At 30.3% G+C, this 18,889-nt stretch overlaps 2 protein-coding genes and 1 non-coding gene across 9 annotated transcripts; 1 reads left to right on the forward strand and 2 right to left on the reverse strand.

The window, feature by feature from the left end:
- Nucleotides 1–361: 361 nt before the first annotated feature.
- On the forward strand, nt 362–7,075 carry LOC113854868 (fatty acid amide hydrolase-like). Its single transcript, XM_027486153.1, has 20 exons — nt 362–882; nt 1,247–1,356; nt 1,576–1,636; nt 1,896–2,083; nt 2,324–2,453; nt 2,552–2,629; nt 2,740–2,887; nt 2,981–3,093; nt 3,300–3,375; nt 3,461–3,532; nt 3,615–3,666; nt 3,845–3,916; nt 4,026–4,106; nt 4,308–4,408; nt 4,499–4,591; nt 5,643–5,711; nt 5,804–5,868; nt 5,943–6,004; nt 6,514–6,609; nt 6,797–7,075. The coding sequence occupies exons 1-20, from the start codon at nt 783–785 to the stop codon at nt 6,857–6,859; spliced, it is 1,830 nt and encodes a 609-aa protein (XP_027341954.1). The 5' UTR covers nt 362–782; the 3' UTR covers nt 6,860–7,075.
- Nucleotides 7,076–7,175: 100 nt separating this feature from the next.
- On the reverse strand, nt 7,176–7,247 carry TRNAQ-UUG. Its single transcript has one exon. It is a non-coding gene; the product is annotated as a tRNA-Gln (tRNA).
- Nucleotides 7,248–8,623: 1,376 nt separating this feature from the next.
- On the reverse strand, nt 8,624–13,415 carry LOC113854854 (filament-like plant protein 3). 7 transcript variants are annotated; one of them, XM_027486130.1, is made up of 6 exons: nt 13,113–13,415; nt 12,543–12,822; nt 11,823–12,027; nt 10,296–11,167; nt 9,765–10,232; nt 8,789–9,124 (listed from the first exon to the last, which is right to left on the reverse strand). In XM_027486130.1, exons 2-6 carry the CDS (start codon nt 12,651–12,653, stop codon nt 8,798–8,800), a joined length of 1,983 nt encoding a protein of 660 aa, XP_027341931.1. In that variant the 5' UTR covers nt 12,654–12,822; nt 13,113–13,415; the 3' UTR covers nt 8,789–8,797. The 7 variants fall into 7 exon arrangements, with proteins under 7 accessions (XP_027341930.1, XP_027341926.1, XP_027341928.1 ...); XM_027486129.1 differs by having other exon boundaries at nt 8,624–9,124; nt 9,765–11,167; nt 12,543–12,691; nt 13,188–13,415; XM_027486125.1 differs by having other exon boundaries at nt 8,629–9,124; nt 9,765–11,167; nt 12,543–12,691; nt 13,232–13,415.
- Nucleotides 13,416–18,889: the final 5,474 nt, after the last annotated feature.

Here is an 18,889-nt window from a genome sequence, read left to right on the forward strand (position 1 = left end):
ATATTCTTAAGTTTTTAGACTAAATAATAATAGTATAAGACTTATAAATTTTCATTACACAATCAATAACTTTTATTAGTTATTAATTAGTCAATGATTATTAAAAACAAATCATACTTAACTTATCTGTATTATCAAATCTTATAAAGAATATTCTAACTATATTTTTAATTAACATGAAACATTTTAATATAAATTTTAAAAATATCTATAATTGAAAAGATATTTTAGAAGCACTACTGATAAAAACATCCCATTCCATTTCCAGCAACATTTAGGCATTGGACCACTAACAATTAAAAAAATATATATAATAAAGTAAACTGCAGTAACTTACATATTCATGCAATGACAAGATTGTAAATAAAACCAACTTGGTTGTAGAGACTAGAAAGCCAGAAGTAGCATTCTACTAATGAATTGCTTACATTTTCAACATGCAGCCAAAACTACACTCAGCCAAAAAATACTAAAAAGCCATTTTAAAATCTTATTATATGAGCTGCATAAGGAATAGCAAGGGGAATATAATGTTCAACTCTTAGTTTTTCTCATACAAACTCCCGTGTTAATGAAAATGACTTGTTTTCTAGTTGTCATACCACACCCTATCCATCATCATGACAATTATGAATATATATGATTATAAGAAGATTGAATTACTGTCATGTTACTCTTGCTATCTCCGCCTATTCTTCCTATAATATGTAATCTACTTTGTTGATAACCCTCTGTTCTCTCCATTTTTTTTTGTCATTCTAAAGAGAAACTGTGTAAGACTAATGGGTTTGTTCAAAAGTAAGGGTGTGGTTTATAGGCCTGTGAAGGATGTGAATTTAGGACCTGATAGCAGTGAATTCTATCTCCAAGCCAATGTCAAAGGTTCATGGTTCATCATTGTCTTTTATTACTGTTTTTTAATTCTTGTTCTTTTTATATGGATTTTTATATGACACGAAAGTTTTTCCATTTTCTTGGCATGGTTTATTTCATGGAAAGTTTATTAAGGCTCACTTTCTTGGTTAATTGTAATAATTACAACTCTCTGGCTTGATGCAGAGGAGTTTCAGGATCACAGAAGGTTATGAATATGCTGCTTGCTAGTTCATAATGAAAACATTTTCCAGCTTTATATATATTCACATAGTTATTTAGTTTAGAAATTAATATTTATATCAGAATCAATGGTTGTCAGTGAGTTTTATATCTTAATAGTTGGTAGTAATCATCATTGTTTCAATTATAGCTCCCCGCATGGCTGGAATCTTGGTCAAGATTTTCACTTGGTTCTTGGAATCTTCAATATTTGGATCCAAGCTATTGTATATATTGAAGGGAAACAATCTAATTCATAAGGTAAGCTCTTGGACCATGATCACTTGCACTCCCTTTTTTACATGTTCCTGAAATTTTGTTCCAACTGAAGCAGAATTTCATCCTCTGTGTACTAATAACACACTATATACTTCTGCAACTTCTTGAAGTTTTATGCTCGTAGAGACTAGTCATGAGGATATCACTTAAATAGATTTTTCCTTTTCCCAATTCTTAGCATTTTTTTTAAAATTTCTGCAGCTTATTACAAATGCAAAGTTAGAAGAGTCACCCCTCTATGTTCCCTCACATCATTTCGAAGGTTAGTTATTTTCTTTCCATCAGATGATGTACAAAAATTAGATATTTGCTTCATGATAGTGTGAACATAGATATTATTTAATTGCTGAGTACCTTAGGTATCATAAATCAGGTTATGAATTTTGTATTGGATCATGTATCTATCTTTGATAAACCAATTAGTTATCTATGATAGCCGGGAATACGTTGAATAATTTTGTTAATAATTAAGAATATTTTCAATGGAAAGTGGATCTCTGATTTCAGTTTATTACTAGCAGATCACAGAGAACAAGAAGTCAAATTCTTAGATTCTGCTTTAACTCCACCAGAGCAAGTTCAACATGCAATAGAGTGCTTACCTGCATCTTCAGAAAAAGCTCTAAATGGAACGAAGCCTTCATTCTGTCGCTGGACCATAATGGACTATTCAAGAGCCTACAACTCGGGAGATATAACACCACTCATGGTATTTCACATCTTATATATTCATATTCTTTTATCATGATTGTGTTAAATCATCAACACCAGCTTGTATAAAGTTTTGTTGTTCAAAATTTAACATTGGATAAATTTGATTTTGCAAAATATTTTTTATCTTAATAATGTGTTTTAGGATTGCAGCCACATGCCCTTTTATATTTGTAGTTGCTCTTGATTCTGATGTAGTGTACTTTTCCATTCCTGAGTTCTTTTTTCATTTGCAAAGGTTGCAGAAAGATTTATAGCTGCTGTTGCTGAATCTTCAAAACCTCCACTCCAAATGGGATTCTTTATTAACTACAATGCTGATGATATACTAAAACAAGCAAAAGAATCAACTCTTCGATATCAGAAAGGTACTAAATAGCAATTTCAAGTATCAATAATCGAAGTTTATCTGTACTCAAGTCTCAGCCCTCTTCATATACTCATTTGGTGCATGTTGCTTTTGTAGGGGAGCCTACATCTGTGCTAGATGGAATTCCTGTTGCTGTCAAGGATGAAATAGATTGTTTGCCATATCCAACTACAGGTAATGCAATGTGTTATTCTTTACACTAAGGTGTTGTGTATTCAAAACTTCAAATGCTTTAGCTGCTGATTTCATTATTCACTTGAGTATCTAAAAATGGTGTCCTCTAGGAGGTACAAAGTGGCTGCACAAAGAATGGCCTTGTATAGATGATGCTTATTGTGTCAAGCGTCTAAGATTATGTGGTGCCATACTTGTTGGGAAGACTAATATGCATGAACTTGGAGCTGGAACTAGTGGTATCAATCCACATTATGGGTAAGAAACCATGTGTTATACAACTTATATTTTTATCCACATTATTTTACATCTTTGGTATCTTCTGAACTATCTGTTTATTTACTTCTGTAGGGCTGCTAGAAACCCATATGATACCAATAGAATTGCAGGAGGTTCTTCTAGTGGATCTGCTGCTGTGGTGTCTGCAGGGTTGTGTCCTGTTGCACTTGGCGTTGATGGGGGAGGTATTTTATTTAAACATGCAGATGAAAGATCAGCGAACTCATCATTCATTATTACTTATAAATAGTTCACTTAGTTATGTTTTAGCCAAAGTGATATGAATTTACTAGATAAATCTATATCAGTAGGTGCATAAAAATTTAGTCTATAATCTATATATAGACAACAAAAGCTGGTGAATAAATATTTGAATATCATCCTTGATCAGGTTCTGTGAGGATGCCTGCAGCTCTTTGTGGTGTTGTTGGTCTAAAACCAACTTTTGATCGTGTACCTCATTCGGGGTGAGTATGCAATTTGGTTTTGTCATGTTTAAATAAACTAAGAGGATTGCAATGTTTTAGAGGAATGATCTTGTGCTTCATTCAGAGTCCTTCCTCTGAACTGGACAGTTGGGATGGTTGGAATACTAGCAGGCAATGTTGAGGATGCATTGATCGCGTTAGTAATATTTTCTATGATGTTCTTCTTCAAGGATGTTTTAAGATTTGTTTTAAAAGTTCTAATATCTCTATATTTACAGTTATGCAGCTATCAGTGGTGAAGTTCCATCCCATCAGCCCCCTAGTATGCTTGTAAGGACTTGTTTTTGCTCATATTTCAAATGATTTTTTTTTATCACTGATTAATTTTTCAAGAGACTCATTTCTATCTTGCAAGTATCACACTGTTAATGAAGTTCAACAAACAGGCTGAATTTAACCTGCTCCTAATCTTTTTAAACTTCTGAAAATATTTTGTGCAATACCCTAGACCAAGATAAATCTTCCACTGCTGCCCTTCACAAAGTCCATATCAGACATCAAGTTGGCAAAATATGGGAAGGTTAGAAACAAGTTTCCTTGCCTTTCATATATTAATTATTCATCCCCATATATTGAAAAAGTAGATTGTTCTAACACTAATTCCATCTAACCACTAATTCCATCATTAGTGGTTTGATGATTGCAGTGATGATGTCAGAATATGCTGCTCCAATGCTTTAAGCGAGCTTCAGAATCATTATGGTTGGAAGGTACTGCAGAATTTAACCCAAAAAAATAAAATTTTTAAATGTTGATTTTGTCATCATGCTTAATATATTTTAAGAAGTTTTACTATTTGATGTGAAGTTTGATTATTAAGGATAGAAAATCTTCAAAGAGCTTTTCCATTGCAATTATTAAACCTTTCATTAAGAAATAGGAACTTAACAACCTTATTTTAAACATACAAGGTGGTAGATGTCACTATACCAGAAATAGAAGCAATGCGCTTGGCACATTACTTAACAATTGGATCAGAGTGTTCCACTTCGCTTGATTCTTTTGGAGAGAAGTATGCCTTCTTAAATCCTTGACTCTCTTCCTTATTACCCTCTAGATTGAAAAGGTTGTTATTGCTGACATTACTAAATTATTACCAAAGACATTTTGCAGAATTAGGATGGGATGCAAGGGTAGCACTTAGCATCTATGGCGCTTTCAACAGCAAGGAGTATATTAAAGCTCAGAAAATGAGGCATGTTATGACTTGGTTTTCTAAATAAGTGATATGAAAAGTTAGGCTAAGAAATTCAGATAATTAAAGTTAAACTCAATAAAATAAAAGCACAATATTAGAAAACCTTGACAGCATTTTGCCACCTGCTTGAAAAGTATGCATTACTCTCTTTACTTAATATTGTTTTTGTAATCAAATCATTGTCTCCTGTCAACACTAAATTATCACTTCTCAAGACCACTACTTACGTGGCCACTGTAAGCTTAGCATGGGAATGCCATCTAACATAAGGAGAGACGGAGGGTAAGTTTCAGTATTTAATATTAAATGAATTATTGAAACAATGCTAAAACTCAACCCATTATATAGTTTTGACAAGTAACTTCAAGGACCTTTGAGAAAATATTGTCTGTTTCTGTTTCTTGTTTTCACTCTAAATCACCATTTTCATTTTGTTTCTTATTTTTTTAAAGATTTGTTCAGAAAAACTGAAAATAATAAAACAATGTGCTAGTTTTATAATTGAAAGAAAAATAAAAAGGTATTTTCTCAAATCAAGCTACCTTAATTTTTCTCCATTGTTCTGTTGTCCAAAATCCAATAAAATTTTCATATACTCAATCCAATCACGTTTCATTTTATACGTAGCTGTGTATAATTTTAACTAGAATACATTAATAGTATAAATGTCTTTTATTCAGCACCTAATCATAAATTATTACATCATTGACTTTGACCCATTTTGAATAAATTTTTTGAGAAGTTCTCATAAAAAAAAAAACAGAATAAAAAATAAATAAAACTTCTTTTATAAATTAGAAATAATTTATATTTCTTTATTTTTTTTCTCTTATATGATATTATTTATAAGTTTATTAGCCTTTTGTCATGACTACTTCAAAAGTTATATTTAACATGTTTTACAATTAATTGGCAGCGTAAAAACTGACTGAATATCAAAATCTATCTCTTATGAAAATATTCTGAAACCAGCATATAGTCAATGTTGACTCTCTCCTCTGAGTTTGTAGAATTTGAAGATGATAGATGGTTGTCAAATTATGAACAGGAATCGCCAGTTGCAGTTTCACAAGAAAATATTAGCTGAGGCAGATGTCATTGTGTCACCAACAACAGGGTTTGTCCAGTTTTCTCAAACTTAACACAATGCCTTTCTTTGAAGCAGTAGCAATTTTCTCTTAGGTAACAAATGCTTAATATTTATAACAGTGTGACTGCATACCCAATTCAAGATGATGCACTCAAGACTGGTGAACTTGACTATGTCAATGGAGGTACATACGAAATTCATATTTGTAGTGACACTTGAAGTTGTTGGTAGCATAAATAATTCGCTTTTTTTTTTCAGCTGCACTTGTTCGGTATTCCATATCAGGAAACTTCCTGGGACTTCCTGCAGTAACTGTTGCGGTATGATTATATTCTCCTTTTACTTAGTTACTGTTAGAAATTAAGTGAGAATGAAAAAATGAAAGTTTCATGATACATAAATATTTAGACCTTATTTGAATTTATCTTTAAATAGTCATGAATTTATATTTACTTTAATGCTATTAACTATAATCTCTGTGTTAGATTTATGTAAACAAATTTTTCATTATATTTCTAAACACAATCAATATTTTAATATTTTGTTGAACCTGGTATCTAATCTACTCACCTGATTTGTTTTTGACCCGTTACTAGAACAGGGTAAAATAAAAATTTAATAACAATATATGGACTTTTTACACAGACAATATATTAAAATTAATTTCTTAAAAATAAGAATTTAAACAATTACGTAGATTTTTTTTATAGATAATATGCCAAAACTAAATTCTTAAAATAAAACAGAATAGTTTTATTTAGTTATCAAATGCTACCTTATTTTTTAAGAACTAGGATTCAGTGACAGCTCAATTGTCCTTTCATCACAGGTTGGTTACGATAAATTGGGTTTACCTATTGGTCTTCAGTTTATAGGAAGGCCTTGGGCTGAAGCAACACTGATCCACTTGGCATTTGCAATGCAGGTAATTAATTAAATTCCTTGGTTTATGATTGCAACTGTAGCCACTACACTATTAAATACTACAGAGCATAGGTGACAAATCATTTTTTTTTCATATAAGTTGTGATCCAAACTTAAGAAAATGCAAATATATTATGGTTTGCTCTGAAGTTAAGTGCTAACATCATGGTGCTGTGTTATGATCTCAGGCCATATGCTTGTCAGAATACAGAAAGCCAGATATTTTTTATGATCTGCTAAGAAAAGATTAAATGGAGTCGGGCATATCAGAAGGAACATACTCAAGCAATTGCATGCATGCATGTCTTTTCAAGCAAAAGCAGAACCATTTTGTTGTCATTGTTTGATCTGTTGGGAGTCTTTTTCTTCATTTATTTTTGTCACATTCTGTTATTATTTTGTCAACATTAACATCTCACTCCATGGCATGTTTCGCTTTTTTAAGCCATATAATTCAAATCGTTGTCATAGACCTCGATTTTAGCTCAAGAACATGAATTTTGGAAAGATAAACAACACCAAGGAAAAAAAAATTAAAAAAGTAAAATTGATTGATAAAAAAAAAAAAGGTCCTACCGGGAGTCGAACCCAGGTCGCTGGATTCAAAGTCCAGAGTGCTAACCACTACACCATAGAACCTTGTTGATGACGTGCTCGAACATGTAATATACACATGCAATCTTGCATATATGCATCAACAATCACGATTGATTTTGTTGATACACTATCTTAAAGACTGAAAAAAAAAAAGTTGACAACAGTTTGTTTAAAATGGTAAATAAAATAATTATCAAAACAACTACTCTTTATTAGGATTTCTTTTATCACTTATCCAATACATATTGAAGGGAAAAAAAGGGTTGGTCAAACAAGTTGTTTGGAATAGGATTTTGAAAGAGAGGAAAAAAATTTATTTTAAATAAATGGATTTAAATTTAATAATATTTTAAAATAAAATATTATCGAAAATGATATATAATTATTAATTAAATTTTTTATCCTCCTATCATTTAAGCTCTCATTTCAAACAATTCCTAAGAGCACAGTGGAAACCATCAATTAGTAGTAGGAGGGTTCCTATCTAATAAGTGGATTTTTCACCACATTTTAACCCAAAGTTTTAATAGATTATGTTTGTAAGTCTTTTCTTTTATAGTCCCGAGTTGCTGAGCTCCTAAATAGTGGCCCCTTTGTAGCAGAGGATGTTGTGTACAACATGACCTCATTCATCAGTGCAACTAGTTTTTGTGATTGGCAGCTCATCACTCACGTGTGTGGGGCATCAATGAGAGCTATTAGCACGATGCTCTGCCTTGTGTTTGTGATTTCATTTTCTACTTTTGATGTTACACAATGTCAACTATTATTTTTTCCACAATTGAATGCAAATAATTAGGAGGGGTGATGGATGCAATATAACTTGTAAACTTAACTAACTTTACCCGATTAAAAAAATAAATAAATTATAATTTGAATTAAATCAGATTATAAAAAGTGTAACTCAACCATATTAATTTATTAATATTTTTGTTAAATAAAAAATAAAACATATGTGTGTAATATGAAATTTTGGGTTTTTTTCAGTTGTCTACTGATGTTAAATCAATGTTTTATAAGGGGTGGTGGCGCAGTTGGCTAGCGCGTAGGTCTCATAGCTTAAGAGTGATCCTGAGGTCGAGAGTTCGAGCCTCTCTCACCCCAACCCCTTTTTTAATTGCTTATGTCATAATTTATTTATCATATAATTTTTAATAAAAGTTTATTAAATGTACATTCTTATTATGTATTATTAGATATTGGGTAACAAGAAGTGTTTTATTTATTTGGGGCTGTTTTCATGAGCCATAAGAGAACGATTTAGGATATTGAGTTATAATTAATTGCCATAAACGACCAATTGCTATGATTTGTCTAAGCGGTATAAGCGCTAGAAGGTGCAAATAATTAGCCCTTGAAGATGGGGTACCAGCTGTCTTGTTGTCTAATAGCAAGAGGCAAAGAAAACACCTAAAGAAAGTTTAATAATTTGGACTTTATATGTATTTACTATATTTGCTTTGAACATTTTCACTTCTTCAAGCATTGCTATTTATGTAAATACGTAAAGTAGGATTCATACACATCGAATCCATAAGAGAAAAATGAATAAACCAAATTTACAACTCAACCTTATCTTTTCTCCACTTTATTCAGTGACTTCTTGTCTTGCTTACACTTCTGCTTCTAGGGATGAACTTACCAAAGCCACTACGGCTTTTCTCATTGGTAATAGATGAGTTTAACGAAATGGGTGTCTCAGAATCTATTTTGGGCAAGCTCAAATCACTATGATGTAACTTCAACTGTTCACCACCATTTTGAAGACCTTGTGTGATTTCACAAGTTAACTCCATTGGGTTGTCTGAATCAAGTAGAAAGTCTTCCAAAGTTGCAAGGGACCTTAGCTGCTTTCCAAGAGATGCAATAGTTTTCTGGCACTCGGAAAATTTACTAGCAGCCAATGCAAGTTCCTTTTCCTGCAATAGGAGATTCCAAGCTCTTTATATTAAAAGACAAGTATAAAATGTTTAATGCAAGAGATTTAATCAACAGCTATCACTTATATTTATCTATCTAGGCATCAAATGCATTTTCAACAAATCATCTGGAGTGAAACATAATACTTTTCAGCTAATACTTAGCTTTAAATGCTCACTAATATGATATTATATATAATTATGTTTATACTTTATATTAACTGCAACATAAAGGAACTGGGAGCATTGCAAGTATAATCTTGCAAAGCGTTGGTAAAATGAGCACCTATGTGAGAAACATGCTAGAGATCATTATCTCTTTTCAAATAGGCTAAGCATGGTTGTACAAATCATGCTTTTATATAGTAGTTTGGACTCTGGAAGCAGAAAAGTTGCTTGACTAGCAAGTCAATGACAATTTATAAATATGTTGATAGACAATGATTATAAGGTTTCTCTGAAACCATGCACAGAAAATTTTTTCCACCAAAAAATGAAAGAAAAGAAAAAAGATTGAAGAATCATGTTTATGCATATTGCACTTGACAATTTACATCATAAAAAAAAAACAATGCCAGAAAGTTAGATAACATGTTTCTTCAATATGAAATACATTAAAGATAAGCCTTGGTAAACTGACCTGTTTTAGCTTCAAATCGTTATTAACACCTTGCCTATGCAATATCTCGGTATCTTGCTGAACTTGAGCTTCATGCTTCATTCTCGAAAGCTCATCCTCCAACTTTATGCGTTTGAATGAATTCTCAGCAGACAAAGCTCGCTCCTCTTGAATCTCTTCCTTCAAAGAATGGATTTTTGAAATCAGTTCATCGACCTCAGTTTGAGTGAGTTTGAGTTGTGACTCAACTATCTCTTTGTTTGTTTTGGTTGCTTTTAGTTCTTCGCTTGCTTCTTGATTTGATTTGTTTGCAAGGGCTAACTGAGTTTGAAGCTCGGCTACCTTCAACTCGGCTTCCCTTATTCGACTATCTGAAGCCTCAAGCTGCATTTGGCACTCAGTTAAAACCATCTCTACCTCAAGTTTATCTGCATCCATTTTCTCCATCTTCTTCTCCAATTCAGCATTATTTAGAATCATGGCTTCTACCTCAGATTCCATTTTCTTTAGCTTCTTTTCCAATTGAGAATTCTTTTGAATCATAGCTTCCACTTCAGCTTTCATTGATGCCTGACCAACATTGGATTGATCTGATGCTACTCTTCCACTTTCTGTATCTGGCAATGCAGCAAGTCTTTCCATCTCAAGGAAGTCATCCATGAGATTGATCTCAGTTGAAGGGACCATATGATTTTTTCCATTAGCCTTTGGATTCTTAAATTGATCAAGTTCAGTAACTAAAGAAGATGACCATGAATCAAAACGGTTTGGCTCACATTCATTCATCTCCCAGCCACCTAATTTATGCATATCACTTTCAACTGCAAGTAGCCTTTCTCCACTATCTGACATGCTATCTGTGAAGGACTCAACATAGACTGAAGAAGCAGTCAAAGGCCTGTGATCATTAACCGAAACTGTTTTTCGAGTCATGGCTTTCAGTCTTCGGCACTCAGCTTCGAGCTTAGCAACCTTCTTGACACACTCCAAATGTTGCTTGCTAGCTGTTTCAGCAGCTTGAGCACTCAAATCCCTCTCAACAATCCTGAATTCAAGTTCCTCAAGTCGAGATTCTAGCTCAAGTTTAAGACTTGAATTCTCTTTCTCAACCACCTCGAGTTTCTGGTGAAGATCAAAACGAATTGATGCAGCAGCATCTGCTTTAGCTGTTTGAAGTTGAGCCTCAAGCTCAGCAACTTTCCCCTCAAGCTCAGATCTTTTGGATTCCCAATCACGAGAATTATTCACAGCAGCTTCAACAATCTTTTGCTCTTGCACTTCTCTAGCTTGTCGAAGCTGCCTCATGCACTCTTTGAGTGCCCCATCAAGATGACTAACTCTGTCTTCAAGAACTGTGTTCTTCTGCCTTGAAGCATCAAGCTGTTGTTTTAAAGATGACACTTCATTTTCAGCCTTCTCCCACCCTAAATAAAATGAAAAATCAATCAAAATCTTTTAGTTAATAAACAGAGTGTTTTTTTGGCAGGAAACAAAAAATTTGGGTTAAACTTCCCAATAGCCCATTAGAGCAGAAGATTATGATAACTGATATCATGACTTTCCAAGGTAAGAAAAATGTACCATGGACAAGCAAATAAAATAAGTTTACTAGACAGTCCTAATATAAGCATAAACCAGGGATCATATGCAGACAAATTTAATTTTAGTTTTAGGCATTCTTCCTTCCAATGCTGCAAAAAAGTAAGCACTTGAATAAATGTAAAACAACAAAGGCAATCACAGCTGCAAAGGATAGATTGCTTTCAGATTCGATAAACGTATCTACCAAACCAGGGAAAATTTACTGGTATACAAGATGGACATTGATGCATAAAGCTTTTGAGAAAGAAACTAATGAGTGTACCATGTGAAGAATTAACGAATTTATTATATTGTTCAAAAAAAATATGTTCCAAATCATCATCTAAAAAAATTTAGAATCTCTTCATAAATTTTCCCTTCTGATCCCAAAAAAGGGTAACTTCTTGGGGTTAACGCACCCCACATTCTTTGTGATAATAAATATTTGAGGTAACACTACTTCAGGGACATGCATGGAAAGGGCCAGACAAGAATTACCTGTGACAGCTTCTTCAGCAACTTTAGCATGTTGCTTTACCAAGTCTTCTTTGGCACTAATATTTAGTAGAGCAGCAGCTAATTTGTCTGTAAGAATCTTCACGTCAGAAACTTCTTTACTTTTCTTGGGTGTACTAATTTCTTCTTCATTTGGTACAGCCTTAGACGTGACTTCTGGTGATAAAGCAGCTTGGGCCGGATATACCTTTTCAACATGGGACAAAAAAATATGATTCATCTTATTACATTTCCAACTTTACAATATGAACGATACAAGTCCATTTAAAAACTTAAATATGTTTTTCATATTGGCTACACATTACAACCATCTGAAGGTACCGTAGGAACATTTAGAGTTATTATTCCAGTCGATTAAACGATTGACTCAACGAAACCTTTGCAATAAGGTCACATTTTCTATTCAAAATCGTACAATTTTATTTTTTTATATTAATCAAGCCTTGAAGTCATATCCCCGCCCCCCTAAATTCTCCATCTCCTTCAACAAAGACTATGATTTTCCACTTCAGAAAATGACCACAACATGGACATTGTATGACGAACAACTATAAGAGCCATCCAAGATTGGATTGTTAAAGATAATATAGGAAGAAAAAGGATCAATTATCAAACAGTGTGACAGAAAACTTAACAAACCGAGCAATCAAAATGGCAAAACATAGTCACTTTAAACACTGTTATTCAGTCTCCAATGCCCACCTGATCATCAGAAAACCTTTCTGAGAGAGATGATATTGAACCAGAACTCTCCGTTTCCCCAGGACTTTTCTCAGATGACTTCCTGCGCCATAGCCAACTCCTTCGGTCCATCTACAGTGACTTCCCTTATTCCCTCACAGGGGTTTCACCTACAACATCATTCATTACACAACACAAAAAACTCACAATTTGATCTGGGAATCTATACTCCAAACAAATCTCAATTGTTATGAGCAAAACCCCCCACAAGAGTGAAACCTGAACCAAGTTTTAAACACAACTGAAGAGGGTGGTTAGTTGTCAGCTTTGCTTAGAATTCACTTCCCATCCCAACCCATCTACCTCCATTTTTAACTTCTAGCGAAGCTTCCCATAAAAGGGTAGTGCTTTAAATGGAAGCTTGAAAGGGATCATTCCCAAACCTCAAAATTTTAAAAATAGTAATAATAATAATAATAATAATAAATAAATAAATAAATATAATGAAGGGTTGCCATAAAAATGAGATTTTTAATGGCTATTACTCTACACTCGAAATTCTAACTACTCTTCTGACAATTTGACACCTACCCGCCATTGAATCCAACATTGAGAATAACAATATGAAGGCATAGCAGAGAGTGAGCCAGTTCAATTATCACTCACGAGATTGCTTAACGATTGAGAGGGACAAGAATGCGATATGGTACCTTCCAGTGTGTGATAAAAACTGAGAAGAGACAAGCTCCGGAGATCGGAGAGGAATGTCAGAGGAATTTTTCAGGGTTGAAGGAACATCATGGGAAGAAGATTCAGAAATATTATCCGACACGTTTCAACGTGACAGAAAACAAATAAATGAAATAATGAAAGAGAGAGAGAGAGGGTGGGGGAGACCATGTGAATGAGGGCAGAGAACAAAATTTAAAAATAAAAATAAAAAATAGAAAAAAGAATAGAAAAGTGCAATGCTAGTTTTATCTTTTTGTTGGGTGTGTTGTGTTGTTTACTTTGCGAAGATCTGGTGGTAATTATTATTGCGTTGAGTCTTGCGTTGCGTGTGTGCGTTTTATGTTTTTTCAAATGAAGAGCGCGTTATTCCCGCTCATTGGTCCTTCAATCTCACTACAATATCTGATTCGATTTATTGTTACTGTGAATGTTTTTGTCCTGTCATACTATGTTAACTGCTGTTCGAAATGACACCAACCATGTCCTTTCTCACCATTTGTTTATATATAAATTTTAAATAATCTTAATTACTACTTTTTATTAAAAATAGTTATATTATTTGAATAATCTAAATATAAGAAAATGTTAATAAAAGATAAATTAGTTAATTTAATAATTGACTTTATAAAAAAACTAATATAGATTATCATTTTTTCACAGATAAACAAAATAAAAGTAGTATATTTGGATTTTTATTTTCTTTATTATTTGTGTTAGCATTGGGTTGTTGATAAAATAGTCTCTTTAATTTTAGAAAATATTTTTATTTCTTTTCTAATTATAAGATTGTTATTTTCTATTTTATTTCTTAATTTTAAATATAATCTTCAAGGTTTATGCTAATTATTAAAGTAAAATATTAAATTTGATTGGAAAACATAAAAAATACTTATTGAACCTTAAGTTTCAATTTTTTTATCTTATTTTTCAGCCTTAATTATCAGTGGAATTGGTTCTGATTAAAGTAAAATAATTTACATGTGAACTGATAAAAGTTTAAGAAACCTATTTGTGTTTATAATTTTAAACTAATTTTATTTTATAATTGAAATTAAATTGTTTTTAAATTTTTAAAATATTACTTTTAAATACAATCTACTTTGTTAATATTGTTTGTTTAAAAGTCAATTATTTGAACATTTATTATTTTAAAGATAACTTTACTGAAACTCAAAAAATACAAATATAATTATACCTCATATGTAACATTTGATTGGCATACATTGTATAATTTATTAATATAACTACCGTCCAAATGCTATAATTCATTTATGTAAATTGTGTATTCTTTTATATTGATTCTGATACATGACTAGACACCTGTTGTCACAAAAATTGTATTTATGTGTTTTTATTTTGAGTGCCTAACTTGTTTGACTTTGGGGTTGTATTGCCCAATCAAGTTATCAATAATATAATCATGTTAATTGTTTGAGTTGCATTAACAATGTTATTTAAATTTATGTTGATATATCATCGAATAGTTTCATCATGTTAATGCGATGTCCAATTCATTATATAAGTTGATAATATTGTTAAAAATAACTAAATATTTTTATAATAATGGTGTATTAGAATTTAATTAATTATAATGTTATTGACATGTTACACAGCACATTATTAAACCTTATTAAATGGAAATATAAATAATTTAAATGGATATTGTATTAGAATTTATCATTGTATAAAAGGATGTAAATATAAAAAATTTAAATTTATAAATATAAACTTGAAAAAGATAAATTTGTACTTTTGATGTTTTGTGTTATTTGGTTTTCATCTCAATGAGATGAAAAACATGTCAATTAATTGACACCACTCAGCATGCTAATAATTATAAACTTTTGTGAAAAAACAGACTGTGTGAAAAATTACTTACAACTAAATATAACATCTGTGCATTAAATGAATTTGTTTAAATATATAAAATTAATTTAAATATACAAATTTTTTATTTTTCAAAAACAACTTTTTAGCATAATACATGTTTTTCATTAATGTTATCAATATGAATTATTATTTTTTTAATAAAATTATGCCTATAATTAAAATCTTAAAATAACAATTATGTTAAGATGGATTATCAAACACTTTAATTTAAAATATATTTTAAACTTAATATGTACACCTTTTCAAATTATTCAATAATATTATAATTCTCAACCTTTTTATAGTGTTTTTTTTAACTCCGCAATATATAATTATCTATAACAAAATAAATGTAATTTTATCAGTTTTTTTAAATCTTGTTTAAAATTATGTACTCATTTTTTCTCTTAAAAATAGTCGTTTAAGGTTGGGTATAACAATAAAAGAATATACTTAGTTATTTTATTTTTATTAAAAGTATTATAAGTTGTTTTATTATACTCATTTAAAAACTTTTTTAATATGATAAATGAATAAATATATAAGATTATTTTTTTAAATAATAATTGTCGTAAGAGTAAAATTGAAAAAATTATACTTAAAATTATATAATAACTATTATTAAAAAATTAAATAAAATTTTACTTCTTAAAATTAAAAATTATTTTATCACAATAATATTTTACAATTATTGACATTTAACATTTTTTACCTGACCCAGCGAGGAAATTTAGTTACTTAATGGTGTATTATTAATGGCCTTGACTGCGAATATCTAGAAACTGTACTTATTAATGGCAAATTGGTTGGTAAATGTGGTACCATTTAACATTATCATGGAAAATTTAAAGTGTTAATTTTAGAATTGAATTTCATGCTTGAAGAGATGTAAAATATTAAAGAAAAATATTAGCTTCCTTAATTTTAAGAGTTGAGATAAATAATTAATAATAGTAAAAAATTATTAAAAGATAATTTATTGTTGTAACTTTAATACAATAAACATGAATGTTTAAATTCAGTTTTAATGGCTGAAGTTAAAAAAAATATTAAATGATATCATTTAGTGTTTGTTGAGTTTTTCTATTTTTTAATATTTAATAATTTTTATATAACATAAAAATATAAAATTAAATGTTTTATAAAAGATATTTTAGTCAAATAATAAATTTTATGGTCAAATTAAAATTTTATTTTACACAAATTTTTTTTTTCCTTCACACATCAAAATTCATAGAAAGACTTTTCACTTTTTTCATATTTTTATTTATGAAAATAATATAAATTTTTACGTTGTATTTATTCTGTTCCTTATTATTATTATTGTTATTTAGTCACTCAATCTAGCTGAGTATGAATGAACTAGTTTTGAACCAGATAAAAAAGTGCAAAAACAAAAAGTTCAGCAATAAAAATGTAATAGATTATAAATACCAAAACATTACAATGCTACAGAAAACCTTGTTGGTAACTTGGTATGCCATATGAATATGAACTTCACAGTTCAATCACTGTAAATCTCATGATGAGATCCACCATACTTTGTGTATCTGCTACTGCTATACGTGTGTGTTCGCTTCCACTGCAAGATTAAGCTATTTGTTTAAGAAATTTTTTTTCTGTACAAAGCCAACAAAAACTGTACTTTATAAACACACAGACAAAATATTATTGCGTAGAAAGATTAAATATTAACTATACAATCGAAACAAATGGTGAATATCAAAATTAACTAAAATATTTTTATTATTTATACGTAATTCTACGTTAAGATTAACTCTTTTCATATCTTATATTTTCACTAAAACGAACAAATAATTTGATAAATATGTATTTAAATTAATGTTTTCAAATATTATTATTTCTTACAACATTATCATTTTTTGTTATCTTTCCTAACTGTTTAAAAAACAACTATACACATAATGTTAGGGAAAATTTCATTTGATTAATGGAGAATATATGTATTTGTTGTTGATGATGTGGTTCTTTTTTGTTTTAGTCAAAATAATCACATGGTTTGACGTGGAGAGAGATGTTTCCCTGTTCCATTATGGCTTGCTTCAACGCAAAGAATAAGGTTACAGTCTCTGTCTGAATGAGCCTTCATTTGATCCCGAAGGGCAAGAACAATACAATTATTTTTCTTTTGAAAAATAGTGTATAGCAATGATGATTAATGATAATGCATGATTCCAGCTACATTAAGGTGGTAAAAAAATATGAAAGATAACACATTTCACAATAACACATACATTCATTATTTAAAATGATTTTGTTGACCATTTAAAAAAAAGAGAGGTGATGTGATACACTGCATCTTCTCGACCAAAAATAAAGATTGAATCTTAAAAATCAAAACGACTGTATGGTATTAGTATATGCCAAAACTTGATTTCTTTGTCAGAATTCAACATATGGGAGGTTTTGGTAGATGCATGCACGAGTTGATGCTCTCTTGTCTGTCTCTTGTTTATTCAGGGTCCTCTGTATATGATGCCTCATTTTTCTGGTTTCCTGATATATATAAATACTATATTATATATACATAAAATATATAATTTTAAACTCTTAAATATCCACAAATATTCAATGATACTCTACCAACATTAATGCCAACAACCCGTATCTGCCTGTACTATTGCCATTCCTCTATAAGTGTCCAACAATAATGGAATAAAATGCTGCTTGTTCTGTTTCCTGATATATTTTTAGATTAACTTAACTTTTTTCTTACTTCGAGTCTTTATTTTTTATTGAGTTTTAGCATTATATTAAAATTTAAATGCATACCCAATTCAAAGACATAAGAAAGAATGAATAGACTTAAAATTAAAATAATTTATTTATCTAAAATATTTTAAATTATTTAAAAAACAAAATTTCTTATTTATATATCTTTTGAAACTTTATTATCTTAACAAATTTGAAAACTTCCACTCAGTTCCGAAGTCAAACCAAAACTAAAAACATTACACGAATAAATAAGTCATATCTAAATAAAAATGCAGGAACTTCAAAATAATAATTGTAGAGGTTGGGCAAAGGGAAGGGTGCATTTGCCCTACACAGTAAGTACCCTTGTTTATAAAGAATTTTCTTTCCATAATGAACATAATCATGGGTGGACAAGGAAAACGAAATACGCACAACTTTTAAAAACATACTATAAATTCAACGCTACATAAAAAAACATAATTATTCACCATATTCAATTGACTTGGTTCAGCAGAACAAAACATTAGCCGTTTTGCGTAGTCTCTGTTTATCCTCAGACAAATAACATCTATAAAAGGGAGTAATCAATCTGATATATTTTGTTTCGAATTTAACATGATTAAGCTCACAAATTAGTCCTTTTATTTTATTTTAAATGTTACGTGATTATATTTGTTAACTAATTTTTAAATTAGTCCTTCTATAAATTTTTTATTTTTTAAATTTATTAAAACAGAATTTGTTAACTAATTACTGTAATAATTATATTATTTTAAGAATTATTCTGATCAATTAATTATTCTAATAAAATTAGTTTATTTATTACATAATTAATAAAATTAATTTTTTTAAATATTTACTTTAATATTAAACAATAGACGGAAATAATATAATTTCTTTCCAAGAATAAAAAATCCTATTTCCTTAAACAACAAACAAAAAGCACCCAAAGTTCGGCAACAAGTGGACGCATAGAAACCACAACTTCAAAATTTGTTCTATTTTTACAACAAAAACAAAATCGAAATCATGTCCATTTCTTTAGATTT

Source organism: Abrus precatorius, unplaced genomic scaffold (genome assembly GCF_003935025.1).
Source record: "Abrus precatorius isolate BTA unplaced genomic scaffold, Abrus_2018 Scaffold11, whole genome shotgun sequence".
In the NCBI taxonomy this organism is placed as follows: Eukaryota; Viridiplantae; Streptophyta; class Magnoliopsida; order Fabales; family Fabaceae; genus Abrus; species Abrus precatorius.